General features: G+C 40.3%; 1 protein-coding gene across 2 annotated transcripts; it reads right to left on the bottom strand.

The window, feature by feature from the left end:
- Positions 1 to 1,337: 1,337 nt before the first annotated feature.
- On the bottom strand, positions 1,338 to 13,758 carry GIN1 (gypsy retrotransposon integrase 1). Of its 2 annotated transcripts, none has more exons than XM_010565049.1 (8): positions 13,674 to 13,758; positions 10,022 to 10,167; positions 8,929 to 9,122; positions 7,509 to 7,814; positions 6,740 to 6,928; positions 6,474 to 6,641; positions 5,710 to 5,998; positions 1,338 to 2,554 (listed from the first exon to the last, which is right to left on the bottom strand). In XM_010565049.1, exons 2-8 carry the CDS (start codon positions 10,158 to 10,160, stop codon positions 2,256 to 2,258), a joined length of 1,584 nt encoding a protein of 527 aa, XP_010563351.1. In that variant the 5' UTR covers positions 10,161 to 10,167; positions 13,674 to 13,758; the 3' UTR covers positions 1,338 to 2,255. The 2 variants fall into 2 exon arrangements, with proteins under 2 accessions (XP_010563351.1, XP_010563352.1); XM_010565050.1 differs by having other exon boundaries at positions 6,740 to 6,868.
- Positions 13,759 to 13,817: the final 59 nt, after the last annotated feature.

The raw sequence follows: 13,817 nt of genomic DNA, 5'->3' as shown, positions 1-13,817 counted from the left end.
AAAAAAGAAGAAAAAAAGAAAAAAAAAGAGGAACTGCTTTTCTTTTGCACCTAACAAAGCAGAAAGGAATTTTGCAGAGAGCTCCCTTATTCTCCAATTTTATCCCTGACACTAGTTTGGGAGTTTTTTTGCACACACTATAGATATAATTTCATGTGTGCACACATGCCAGATATCTAAGAGTATAACAAATCAATCCTAGCAGAAGTTGTCACTTTAGTCAATAATCATAGTGAAAGAAACAAAGGTACATACAGAGTAGGAGGGATTAGCTTAAAAAGCCTGACCCTCTGTTAAGGATTAACATAGGAACAATTTAGGCTGCCACGTCATTATTGTGACATGAACCTCCAGTGCCCATGGCACACAGCACCCAAACAGATATTGTCCTTAAACTACTATTCCAGGGAAAAAAATACAGTATGACCACAGTGCTCATTACTGGAGGAAAACAATTAAAGGCAGGCCACTGTTCACAATTACTATTTACATGTGGGGTTTTTTCTGCTGTAACTAGTTTAACAGGATTTCCTAGCTTTTTTTTTTTTAAACATGACAAACGTGTTTCACCAAGCCCACTTTCTTTACTTCTTGACTGCACTAGACTGATGACTGTAAAAGTCAGCTGTTCTAGGGGACAGCACAGCTTGGGGGGTAACAGCCAGTTACAGAAAAATGGGCTTCTCGGCTTGTGCATATTTGTCAATGCCAACACAAAGCTTGTTCATCTTCAAGTGTTCCATGGAGGTGGCATAGAGGAGGAAGGAGCCTGTTAAGCCAGCATCCCCGACTGCCTCCCAGTACCCTCTTTCTGAAACAGTCTCAGTGGAGGAAAAGTATATTTGTAGGACTGGACTTTCAGAAGACACAAAATACTTTAAGTATTTTTCATTTGAATTTTAAGATAGGATCCTGTCATAGTGCTGAGCTCTTTTCTTACACAGCTGCAGCCCATGATATCAAAGACACAATGTACATTACGTATGAATTTCTGTATGTTATGTACCTCATCAGCCTTGCAGACCACATCTTGTTACCCAAGATTAACTGAAAGAGCTAATAAATAGTACTTTCCTCCACCTGTGCTACAAGTCACACGACATTCAGCAGCAGAGAGGAAAAGCACACATTCAAGAGCAAGATAAGCAAATCTTCCACAATATCAGATAGAATGTCTAAATTCTTCTAAATTCAGTTTTCTGCTAGTTTTCTTCCTCTTCATGTCAGTCCCCTATAAAAAGAAGTGACTTGCACTCACCAGTTTTGCACACGAAATAATTCCTGTTTAGCTGACTCTGAAATATAGTCTTCTCAGCAGTAAGTCCAGGACAGTAACAACTTAAGAAATTCAGAGAATAAGTAATACCAGTGCTTCACCTTTCCTAGACCACTGTCAATGGAAATCTCCAAACCTGTACTGGCTCTGGTAACCATATGAGAAGATTGTGAAGAAAGCACAAATGAATGCTGAAAGCTCTTAAGATCTTGACACACCTGAGAAATTAAAATTGCTCACCCTAGCAGAGTTTTGATGAGCAGGTAGCTGAAGGCCTCCTTGTTTCATGTGCAGAACATTACATGTACTTAGTTTTGGCAGCTTTACCGTTTTGTGAGATCTTAGAGCTGTGGGTTAGACTAGAAATTGAAAGCTGTAAAAGTCAGTTTGCAGCTTCTCAGAAAGAAAACTATTTTATAACAGGAAAAGGAAGATGTGAGCTTCTCTACAGTGGAGGCAAAATTTACATCAAGTTGCTTAGATTATATTCATCCCACAGTATCTCCGTACATTAGGAATGAGTCATCTAAGGACTAATGAAAAGGTCATTACAGTGAAATGATGCATTGTGTCCTGAGTGGATAACAGTAAGGTACAGCCACACTGCCATTCTACTAACAAAATCTGAAATTCAAATGCATGATGAGAACATGTGCTTTTACTAGGCTGTGCCTGTACTTTTGGTCACTGAGTGAGTGCTTCTTAACACCCACATAAATTAACCACTGGACACCTACAATGTTCTTAAAGTCATACAGTAGTAGAACATGTGCTTTTACTAGGCTGTGCTTATGTTTCTGGTAGCAAAGCAATTCCTTCTTAATGCCCATACAAATTAACCAGTGGACACCTGCAGTACTTTTATATTCATAAAGTAGTAAAGTGGATTTGGCTAAGGAATTTGGAACTATTACATTTTTTTCAGTCTGCCACAGATGTTCCAAACTGTTTGGCAATGAAATGTGACATGAGAATATGCTTAAGTATCCTCTATCTTGGTCTGAAGTGTCCAACAAGGTGAAGGCCATTGCTCTGGCTTTGCAGTGTTTGATTGAATGCAACGCTCTTCTGTCAGCTCAGACTGATGTTTACCATCTGTTGATTCTTGGTCTTTGCAGGCTGTAGGTGCCATTTGTACAGCAGACACAACATCTCTTGTGTAGGGATTTATTTCCTCTTCAGCAATAGAGTCTTGTTGGCTTGGATTCCAGGATCTTTCCGATAAGCCAATATAGTCATGGTCAACAACTACGGCACCTTGTAAAAAGTAATGGTTGCCTGTAAAAGAAAAGTAGCCATTAAATCAGATCCCACAAGCCATACTTAAAATGTTAGTGAGGTGCTAACTTACTTTGCAAAACGATTTCCATAAGAGGACAAGAATGTTTCAGTGACAGCAGCCTGATAAGGTGAATTTCCTAATTTCACTGAGCATCAAATATTTGGCTGCATCTCATTACAACCACAAAATAATGCTTGCAATGCTCCACATTAAGAGTTTTTGTTTGCTAGGTCAATGACTATCTTGATGTCTGTCATAGTCACCTACTGAACTAATACCTTAAATGAATGGACATGCAGATTCTTCCATTTTGTGCACACACACAAACAAACGTGGCTGCTCCAAGCTCTGCTGGGAAGTCTTAATGCAACACAACAGCGTTTTTTAATAAGTAAAAAAAGAACTACCACAGTTTTATAGAATTTAAAGACAATAATGGTGATTGCTACTGTATAGTACTATTGAGCTTTTCTTCTATCCAATACATGGTTACAGTGTTTGACTTTTCCACATGAGTTCAAATAAAATGGAAACAGTCTGACCACACAAATTAGAAGTGTAACTTTCAACATGGTGTTAATACTTCTGTTTTGGAAGATGAGGTTGGGGCCTATCTTCCTGCTTACATGAGGAGCCTAGTGTGAAATTAAGTGTTCTGTTAAATCAGAAGCACTCTTCAACAGATAATTATGTCTATATAGGGGGCTGCAAATTCCTTTGCGAGGTGTAAGTCCAAAGAGGGACCTTTGTGGGAGCTACCGTGGAGGTCAAACTGCACTTTTCTGGCCATGTTTCTCAACAGATGTGACCTAAATCTGCCTGTTGGCAGTCCTGAATCATTTGAGCACTGGAACCAGAAGCATTCTCTTGAGTTTAAGACTTAAAACAAACTACACTCAAACAAGGAAAACAAAACATTGCTTCAGACACATAAATGTATGTATCCATAAGGTGTCCTGGAACCTCCACCTGGCTGTAAAGACACCCCGGTAGCAAGCAACCCAGCTACACCCAGACTGCGAATCTGTGATGCCTGTACCAAGGGCTCTATCAATGCACTGACCCAGGATTTATCCTTAGACCAAGAGTGTTACAAAAGGTTATGAAAAAATACCTTCCTTCTGATCATCCATTCTTACCTGCAAAAGATTTTTTCCTCACAAAAAAATGAGTGTTCCATTTCCAGGCTTTGCCTTCCTCTTTAAAGCTCCCAAACTCACACGTCTAAAGTGTGATACACACAAGATACACTTCAGATTTTTGGAGCAAGGTAAGCAAAACGCTTAATAACACTTACAAAGTTGGTAGGCAAGGCTACAAATATCCTCACAAAACATGTACTTTTTCCACATTTATTTCAGAAAGAATGCTGCAAATGCTTTGTTCCCATCCAAGGTTATGCCACCAGTCTGGTGGGACAGCCACCAGACTTACATCACAGCAGTAGGAATAATAAATAAGTTGCAGATAAAAAAAGTCCACCCCTGCTAATAAAGAGAAGTCCTTTGTTACAAAGATACATGTGTTTCTTTATGGATTAAAAAGGTGTCATTCACCACATCATTCACTGCCCAGTTTCATTCCTCTTATCCAACAGAAAAAATACTCTTTCTTGATGGCTGTTGGGCAGTTTGATAAAGGCTGGCAATTATTTTGGCAAAGCTTGGTTTACCTCTCTACACAACATAAATATGTATGAATATCAGTCTATAATTTTAAGATTTGTAAGTATTCATAATCCATTGATTTTTTTGCCTGTGCCAGACAACAAATCTTTAGTCACTTCCGGGGAAAGGGAAGAAACTATGCTTACATACTGCTTCTGCAGTATTTAGTGGTAAACATATTAAGCTCTGATCCTACAAAGACAACTACATTTAACTACTTACACCGTGACACATTTTACCAAAGTCATTATAATAGCTGGAGATTATCTGCAAGCTTGACATGCATGTGACTTCCTCCTTATGGATCAGCAATTTAATGAGGAACTGCAAGCCACAGAGTGATTGTCCAACAGTAAAAGTAGCATCCTGGAGACGTGACATGAAATCAGTACCTTGGTTATGAAATCTGTAACTGACAACTGGCATAAATAACAGCTTCTCACATAAAATTCCAGAATTAGTTTCAGCTTTGCAAATCCCTCAGCTTTAAGAGGTGATGGAAGAAACTACCATCTCAATGCAGTTTATGCATTTTCAAGAACCAAAGCTTAGCCACACATGCCAATAGGGTAGGAATTGTTCTACTTTTCGAGAATCCTGAACTAAAAATCAGCTTGTTCTGTGACAGAAGTCTTCTAAACACTAAATATTCATTTTCCTTAAAATGCCTGTGGTGACTTGAAGGCAGCAACAACAGAAAAGAACCAGCTGCCACTGTTTGATTAACACAGCAGCATTGCAAAAGGACACACTGATTGTTTAAGAGCAAGAGTGGCAGTTGATTACCCAAGTCTTTAGGAATTTCTAGTAGTCCTACTGTAGAGCATGACAATTTTATTTGCTCTGGTGAGAGAAACACATTTACTTCTTCAGTAGCACAATTTAAAATAAACTCTGCAGAAAATCAGTTCTCTGATGTAGTCCTTCTATTTTAAGGCTCTAGAGGACACTCTTTTGTTGTTAAAAAAAAAAAAAGAGTTTAACATGTACCATCTGCACTAGTCAGACTAAGCAAAAAAAAAAAAAAAAAAAAAAAAGAAAAAAAAAGAAAAAGAAGATTCCATGATTCCATTGCAGAAGTAAAATAAATGTGAATCCTGTCTACATCAAAACAGAAACACAGTCAGAAAATGCTTTTTTGAATACAGTTCAGCCTGATTGTACTTCTAGCATGTTTTCACCAGCCAGCATGAACAGGGCCAAACCACAAATTAGAAGCAATTTTAATGGAAGCTATTTTTAAACAGACTTTAAACATGATTCATTAGCTCTGTTCCATGCTCTGCATAGATCTGATGCCACTCACACTCACTGTTTTCCTTACCGAAAACTGCAATTACTAAATTATTACCCAGTGTTAGTTTAATTCATGCTGGTGAGTGAATGATACTTGTTCACTCTGATAACCTAACACCAAGACATGACAGAAAAGTTAAAAAAACCAAAATTTTTTATCTATATAAAAAACACACACATATACAAACCTTTTTCATTGGACCCTCTTATGTATGGCTTGAGGTGAGACATCTTGATGGGTCTTTTCAGCCTGGATCCTGTGGCATCTCTTAATATTGCACAGCCATTATCTGTGATATAATCTATAATACAAGGACCAACCCATTCCGACTGGAAACGACCATCTTTCCACCAGTTTTTTCTTTGCCTGAGGACTTCATGACCAACTTTAAGTCGAAGCGTATTTAATTGCTTTGGCTTCCTTTTGACAGTGATTTTGTTTCTGATTTTTTGTTCATCTGATGTGTTTTTCTCCACCTATAGAAAGAGACATATGAATTACATTTTCTTTTTCCAAAAGTAATCATATATTTTCGTAGCACTGGTTAATAATGCAGAAGCATAACATTAAGTGGGTTTGGATGTGTGTAATTCACAATATGTAGGGCTGGAGAGTTCTTGAAGAAATTGATTTTATCTTCATAAATCAATAGTCCATAGGCAATGGTTTTCAGCTTCCATAGATATGCAGCCCTCTAAGTCAGATATGAATCTCTTGGCAATAGGTCTCTTAAGGTTATGCCCTCCAAATACATATGAGAATCATTACACTGGAATCTAGGGATCACAGGTGAAGGGGAAAAAACCCACAAACCAACAACCCCCCAAAACCACACAAACCCCCACACTGCTGTAAAAGATCAGTTATACTTTACACTTCAAGCTTTTCCTTTTTTTTTTTTTTTTAATCTTCAGTCTTCTTACTAATAAAATTTGAATATATGACTTTTACCTGGCAATCTGAGGTTTTCTCTTCTTCCAGTGCTTGACTGGCTTTTTTAGTCGCTTCAAATATTTTGGCAAACATACTGTATTCTCCTTCCACACATATATTCATTGGCTCAACAACATGTGGGTTACGATTAAACATTTGGAAATATGGGGTGTTTTGATCTGGCTCCTATTTAAATGGGGAGCAAAAAGCAAGCAAATTTATAGCGTACAGCTTTGCAGATATTTTGGGGGACTTCAATCAAAAGAGGAAGAACCTTCACATACCAAATTTGTCAAATTGAAAGTATAGGCAATAGCAGACAAATGTTCATCCCAATCATCTGGATGGTCAGCGCAGTATTTGTTAAGGAAAGCTTTGATTGTCTTGCATGTTGTTTCATTTACATCATCTGTCTGAGGATAAGACAATACAATTTGTTTCATTCCAAAGAGTGCAAACAGTTCTTCATTTATCTTCAAAAGAAAAAGAACACAATTACTGAATGTTTCCCTCTTCTGTACCACAGTTCGAGTAAAAAAACTCAGTTTTCCATCTCTTTTGTTGATACGATGGTGACTGAGCAAAAGTCTTAACATACACATTTCCACCAAACAGTCCAGGGTTGAAAGTGAGAGCTAATGGAATCAGTACAGCTTAAAAGAGTCAGTAATTGATGGTTTCTAAACACATTTCTGCCACTAACTCAATGTGTCATCTCCTCCATATGATAGTCTCATGATTTCATCATCTCTGAGAGGACCAAAGTCAAAAGTTCTTCATAACCACTATAGGCTAATGTCAAAAATACCCTTAGCTATCTGCTATACTGGACAATATGGATGAATGAAATACAGCACGTTGGAGTGTGAAAGCTTGTGCCAGTTCAGTTGAGTGACAAAACCTGTGTTATGACTGCCAGGAAATCATTTTGCTGTGTGCTTTATCCAAAGAATAAAACCCTGGGAAACATTGCATAATGTTACAATTGCAAATAATTGGTATGTCATTTTCTGTAGGTGCTAACTTCTTTTTACCAGCCATGTAAATACTTACCTGATAAACAAGCTCCTTCCCTTGATCAATAGGCATTTTCTGAGGTGGCCCATATAAGAAAAACACATTTATGATTGCCTTAGCAATTTCAGCTGCTGAAGTGTCATGCAGGGGCAGGATAACAGTCCATCTTGTAAACAAATCTGTCATAATTATGATGTACTTGTAACTTCTGTTGGTAACATTAAAAGGGCCCATTAGGTCTATAGTGACTGCTGTCCATGGGTCCTCTGCTTTGATAGGGTGTGTTTTGGGTGCTGTGGTGACTGTGTTCTTTGTCACTTGGCAATGCTGGCAAGCATACACCTAGTGCAAAAATCAGGGAAGATACCATCAGTAAAAAGCAATAGTGAAGGTTTAAGACAATCAGCAAGATCATATATCTCTACTATTCCTCTATAAGTTAGGTCAGACCAAGCAACGTGAAACAAATTCACTTTATCATCTTTCTTACAATTTTTTACCCTTAGATTTTTCAGTCCCAGCATAAAACCAGAACAAAACCAAACACATTGAAGGCTGGGAGAAGGACATTTGCAGGAATTCATAGCTGAACTCTCCCCATCCTTGGAAGCACTGTGCTCTTTCAAGTCCACTGTATAAATTTTAATATCTGTTACCATCTGTAAATACTGAAAGAAGTATGAAGCAGCTGGGATTGACAGAAAGTCCAGTCATTCCCCTTTTGGTTCTACTGTGTATGTGTGGCACAAAAACATTGGCAGTATACGTAATCTTCCATGCCTAACATGGATCAGCGTTATCTACAGAACACAGCCCCTTTGTCCAAGTCTGAATTGAAAGCAAAGACTCATTTGCAGTTCATGTTACAGTTGCACATGAACCCAACGTATCCAGGTGATGCAGCAAGCTGATAGCAACAGTAATTTGGCTGTAAAGGACATTTATATACAGTTTCCTCCAGGATCGCATTCTGCCTAGGGATCATGTCCATGTATCTTTGGGTGAAGGAGGAGAAACTTTCCCAAGCCGTGATTTGTTTAACTATTTCCTGAACACACCTAATTGTAAGGCAGAGGTACCATTTTCATATTCTTAGCCGCCAGCAGCCACTCTGGCCACGTATCCTTGGGATGGTATACTGCATCCTAACAAAGATATCTAAGACTCCTTGTAAAAGAAATCCCTTTCAAAGACCAGATGTGCCCTGCATACTTAAAGGCAACATGGCTCCCCACCACTGGGTAACATACAGCAATATGCAAACCATACAGTCAGTCGTGAAAGAAAAAAAGAAAAAGGAAACACTATGCTTTGCCAAGACCTTTACAGTTTGATTGTAAGCTTACGTTTCCTCATCATGAAGCACTACGGGTGCTTGCTGTATCAAAGTCATATGATTACAAAACGTTTGTAACAGACTACATTAAAAAAACATCCTGCAGCTATGAGACCATACCCACTGTTTGACATCATTTGTTACAGAGGTCCAGTAGTAATTAGATTCCACTAAAGTTAGCGTCCTTGATATGCCATGATGAGTACCAGCAGCATTTTCGTGGCATTTCTCAATCACCTTTTTCTTCTCTTCATCTGAAACAATTACCAGGCGCATTTGTTTTCTGTCTTTTCCAACATAGAACAATTTATTTTCTGAAAGAAGAAAAGTACCAGCAAATTATATGCAAGTGCTTTGTCTTTTGTTTAGTTTACTGAACTACTAGGCACGATTTGGTACAGAATTTATTAAATCAACTTCAATTCACTTCTATGTAAATGTAGCTTTTTGTTTACAAATACATTAATTATTTCCTCCAAAGAGCCAATTGTTCACCTATGTCTATTTATTAATCTGGACTTGAGGCCTTACAAGGGCAAGTCAGAATGCAGACAATGTTCCCACAGGAAGCCTGACTGAAACACAACCTAATGCCAGGGGTGGGAAGGGGAGGTAGGACAAGTTATTAGACTTACTGTCTGCCTGCCAGCAACCTGACATTGCAGTTCGCAGCTTTAACTCCTCCCTGCCTCCACTATACATAGACTTGGCAGGTCTGATGGAATTAAGAGAGCACAGCACACTACAAAGGCTCATATACCTCCTCACAGGGATGCAATAAAGCTGGGAAGGGCTGGGAGGCTCTGTGGGGACAGGTGGTAAAGCCATCCTTGCACTTCTGCCCAGCCACACACAGCATTCTCCAGACGGGTCCAAGCATTCCTTGTCTACAGCTGCAGATCTGGATTTCCCTTTCTGTAGTTATTTGAATTATGGATTGCAATGGCTATGCATTTCTGCAGTATCTAGAACAAGGTTTGGCTTTGAGATAGATATATAAATCCCTCCTGGAAAGGACTAAAATAGATTGAGTTTGCATTTCTGTAAACGCTTGTTAATATATAACAGGATGTTAAGCAGAGTGTTTGTTTCTTAGAGAATGTGTATTAAAATCACAGTATGCTGCAGAGCAAGATCCCACTTTCTTTTATTTGCATCAGCAGATCTTCACCCAAAAATCTATTTTCAGAGCAGTTTCAGAGAATATTTTTACCTTTGAAAACAAATTTTTTGGCTGCTCTCCTGATTCCACTTCTTTCACTTGATAATGTTGTGGGATGATACTCCCCTGTTCGCTTGTAGTATGCAATCTGCTTCAGGTGGAGCCCACCATTTTTTCCACTACGGACCATTGCTAACCTGAACAAAATGCACAGTATTTGTTAGATGGAGTAACTGTCAGAGAAGCACATCTTCAGTTTTTACTGGTTTCTTCGCAGTTCAGAGGTATCCTGACAATGTAGCACCTCAGAGAATGTTACACCATCTACTGCACTGCTCTTGATAGCCCCATGCTATCAATTTAAGCAATAAGGAACACTGCTTGACACACTAACTTTGTTCTATGCAAAATTGTTTTTTGTCAACCTATATTTTAAAACTTTCAAGCAGTGGGGACTTCCACTATATTCATTGGACGAGGGTAAAAATGAGACCAGAGAGAAAGAAATTGCTCTTCTCATTATTACACATTTGGATAGCTCTCAAATGCAGGTATGCTAGAGATCAGATGTGTCCAAAGACCCACCCTAGGTGGAAAAAAACCCCACAGACAAATAGGAAAAAACAACTCCTCAGACAGAAACTGACAGAAGTTTATTTTGTTCATTAATTCATCCGACAATTAGATTCTGAAGTCCCAAACCAGACTCCGCATGTAAGGTAGCAATTCATTCGCTGACACAGGCTGACTTCTCTGTTCACATTAATAAACTAAATATCATAGTAAAATGCGTCATTGGTACAGGAAAAGTTTGGGTCTAGCAAAAATAGCATCAAAATAATTAGCAATTAACGACAAGCAGAAATATTCACAGGCAGAAATAATATTCATGCAGGACCTATGGGATTGCAGTGATTTTTTTAAATTTTTTTTTCAAGATCTGTTCCAGCAGCAATGAAGATGTAGCTGGAACAACAGTTTGATCCTGCTCTAATTGATGTCTACAAGGGCAGGATCAGGCTTGGGGTCTGCCATGTCATGATTTTTTAATGAACGCTGGTTATCCACACCATTAAGCAAATTTCTTACTTATCCTGCCAATGTCCAAAGACCAGACAATGTGACAACACATAGCCTTCTAAAAAGAGTAATCAGTTTGTCTACCATATCTGCTAAGTGGCATGTAATTATGGGGAAGTAGCATGAATTCCAGAATGACTGGATACTGTCATCTCATTATATGGTGATGCTATTTGAAAGCCAAATGTGTGAGTCAGGATGTTTATTTTTCAATCTATAGATTCTCACCTACCTTTACTATACTGAGGGTGGGAAGGAGGTAAAGAGGGATTACGCCTGCTTTTATTCACCCCATTCCTCCCAGAAAATAAAATGCTGTACGTTATTTATAGAATATCGTATTCTACATATACAGCTGGGCTAAACATTGCTGTGTTATCAATGTCAAATGCATGCCAGGAAATTCACATTCAAATAGTGGCAAGACCTTTGCCCCACTGAATACTTAATTTTGCACAACCTAGAGCTGGCTTTCAAAAACAGCCAAGTCTCTTGCCATTCGACGTTATTGGTTTAAAGTAAAATTCTCATACCCAAGAGAACTAGTGCAGATAAACTTTTCACCACTACAATCCTGTCTGCAAGGAAGGAGCGGAGCCAGAACAGAGTAGTGTTTCTAGTGATCTTGGCTGGCACAGCAGTTTCTTGTAAATTTACATCTGATAGCACAAGCCAAAGCACCCACTGAGTTGGTAAACTGAATAACTAACAGCAGAAAGGAAGGTGAGGCTATCAGATAAAAATTCATGTTTCTGTTTTAAAGAAGTGAATTAACTAGCATTTCTGACAGTAAATAGAGTACTGGTGAAGGGCAATTAAAATATCCTATCTGCCAGGGGCATGCATTTAAGCTTCATTCAAGGCTCTTCTGAAGGCTAGCGCTGCAGTTACCCAAGCACGGCTGGAAGTCAAAACTAGCCAGGTATGATTTATCACTTAACCACTGGGATGACGGACCATTTTGGCTCAACACTGACTTTCACACATGACAAGAAAAGACATTCCAGAACAATCTTTATTCTTCCAGTACTTTTTGCTCATGAAACTCTTGCCTGAAACAGTGAACATTCTTCATGTAGTACATGGTTATCAATTCTAACAAAATGAAGTTGCACAACAGTAAGATACATCTGAGCAGGACCACAGCTTATACTTAAAGAGAAATTCTATCCTCATTCCTGCAATGGCTGTTTCTACCACAAAGGTCTGGAAGAATCTACATAAGCCAATGAAGAAAGACTGCATTATGTAGTATCCATATACATTTAATATGTTTAGTAGGATCCTGATCCAGCAAACTGTTAAGTGCTTCAACAGTCTGCTGGATTGCTGCCTAAGAGGACAACATTAAATAAGCCTCTTTCCTGGATATTTAGTTTCCTATGTCGCTACTTATAATATAGTTTGTTTGGCCTAATCTTAAAAAAAACCCCTAAACTGAAAATAACAAGTTACAAAATCTTCTCGTTTTATTATTTCAAATAAAGCATATTACTCCAGATAATTCATATGCTGTCAATATAAATACTCATAATGTATCTGGTAGTCTGTAAAAATCAAAGACTTTTACAATGACTGATCAATTCTTAATACTTTGAAGCTGGAAAAGGATACACTGCTTGACAGTCAAGGGAAGTATTTCGGCAAAGAGAATTAAACTTCCATATAACCAGGGCTCTTTTTGCTTTAGCGTCTTAGCCAAAGCAGTCATACTTGCTAACACTTACCTATCTTACTTTTGAATGCCTCCCCCATCACAATCCTAACTGCAAAACTCTTTAAGTCCAGCTTTTGATTACTTCCCGCTACCTCTATCTACAATTCCTACCAGAAAGACGAATTCCCCATGGCACCCTGAACACACCTCTATGTTCTAACCGAAGTGCTTCCTGTAAATAAGACAGACACACTCGCCTATGTCCTTTTGCAAGCCTGAGCCATTTTTGACAGAGACCCCTGCCATTTCAGAACACCCTCATTTCTTGGGTATCACTGCCTCCAAGCTTGACACCACCTAACAGGCTGTTGGCACCATGAGATCACACGCAGGCCTCGGTCTGGGTGGCAGCTGCACTACAGATGACAACAGTGCTGCCTCAGAGGCGCGGGCGAGTAAATTAAACCACTGCCCTAAGCCCTGACCGCCGCCTCGCAAAGATCCCTTCATCGTTTACTGCGACCACCACACGCGGACAGGCGAGGCGAGCAGGCCTGGCCCCCGCAGGACAGGCAGAGGGCCGGGGCCAGTGGAGGCGCGCGGGCACGTGCGTCAGCCGTACCTCCCGGAAGCGTTTCCCCCGGGGAAGGAGTCCCGCCCGCCCTCAGCATCCTCCGGTCCGGCGGCCGCCCTGGTCCCGCCCGCCGCCAAGACTAGGGCCCCCAGCATGCAACGGGCCGCCCGGAGCGGCCGACCGCCGTACCCCTGCCTCGCACGGCACGCTGGGAGCGGTAGTCCCGAGCCGCGGCCACGCGGCGCGGCAAGCCTCACGCATGCGCCAGGGGACGTCGACGCGATCTTTTTCCTCCCCCCCCTCCCCGCCGCCGATCCCCACCCCCCTCCTCTCGGCTCCGCGGCGAGGTCGCTGGTACGTCGGGTGGCCCGGAAGAGCCCCCCGGCACGCACCTGATGCAGCAGAGGTACCGACACGGCCTGTCCCAGGGGCCGCAGCCCGCCGGCTCGACCTCTCCCCGGCCGGCTAACCACAACGGCGGCCCTTGCGCCCCGAGACTTATGTGGCGCTCCCGGAAGTGGTGGGAGGGAAGGAGG

This window comes from Haliaeetus leucocephalus, unplaced genomic scaffold (genome assembly GCF_000737465.1).
Source record: "Haliaeetus leucocephalus isolate CR32 unplaced genomic scaffold, Haliaeetus_leucocephalus-4.0 Scaffold185, whole genome shotgun sequence".
Classification (NCBI taxonomy): Eukaryota; Metazoa; Chordata; class Aves; order Accipitriformes; family Accipitridae; genus Haliaeetus; species Haliaeetus leucocephalus.
Note: the sequence above shows the minus strand (reverse complement) of the source record. Positions and strands in the feature narration are given on the sequence as shown.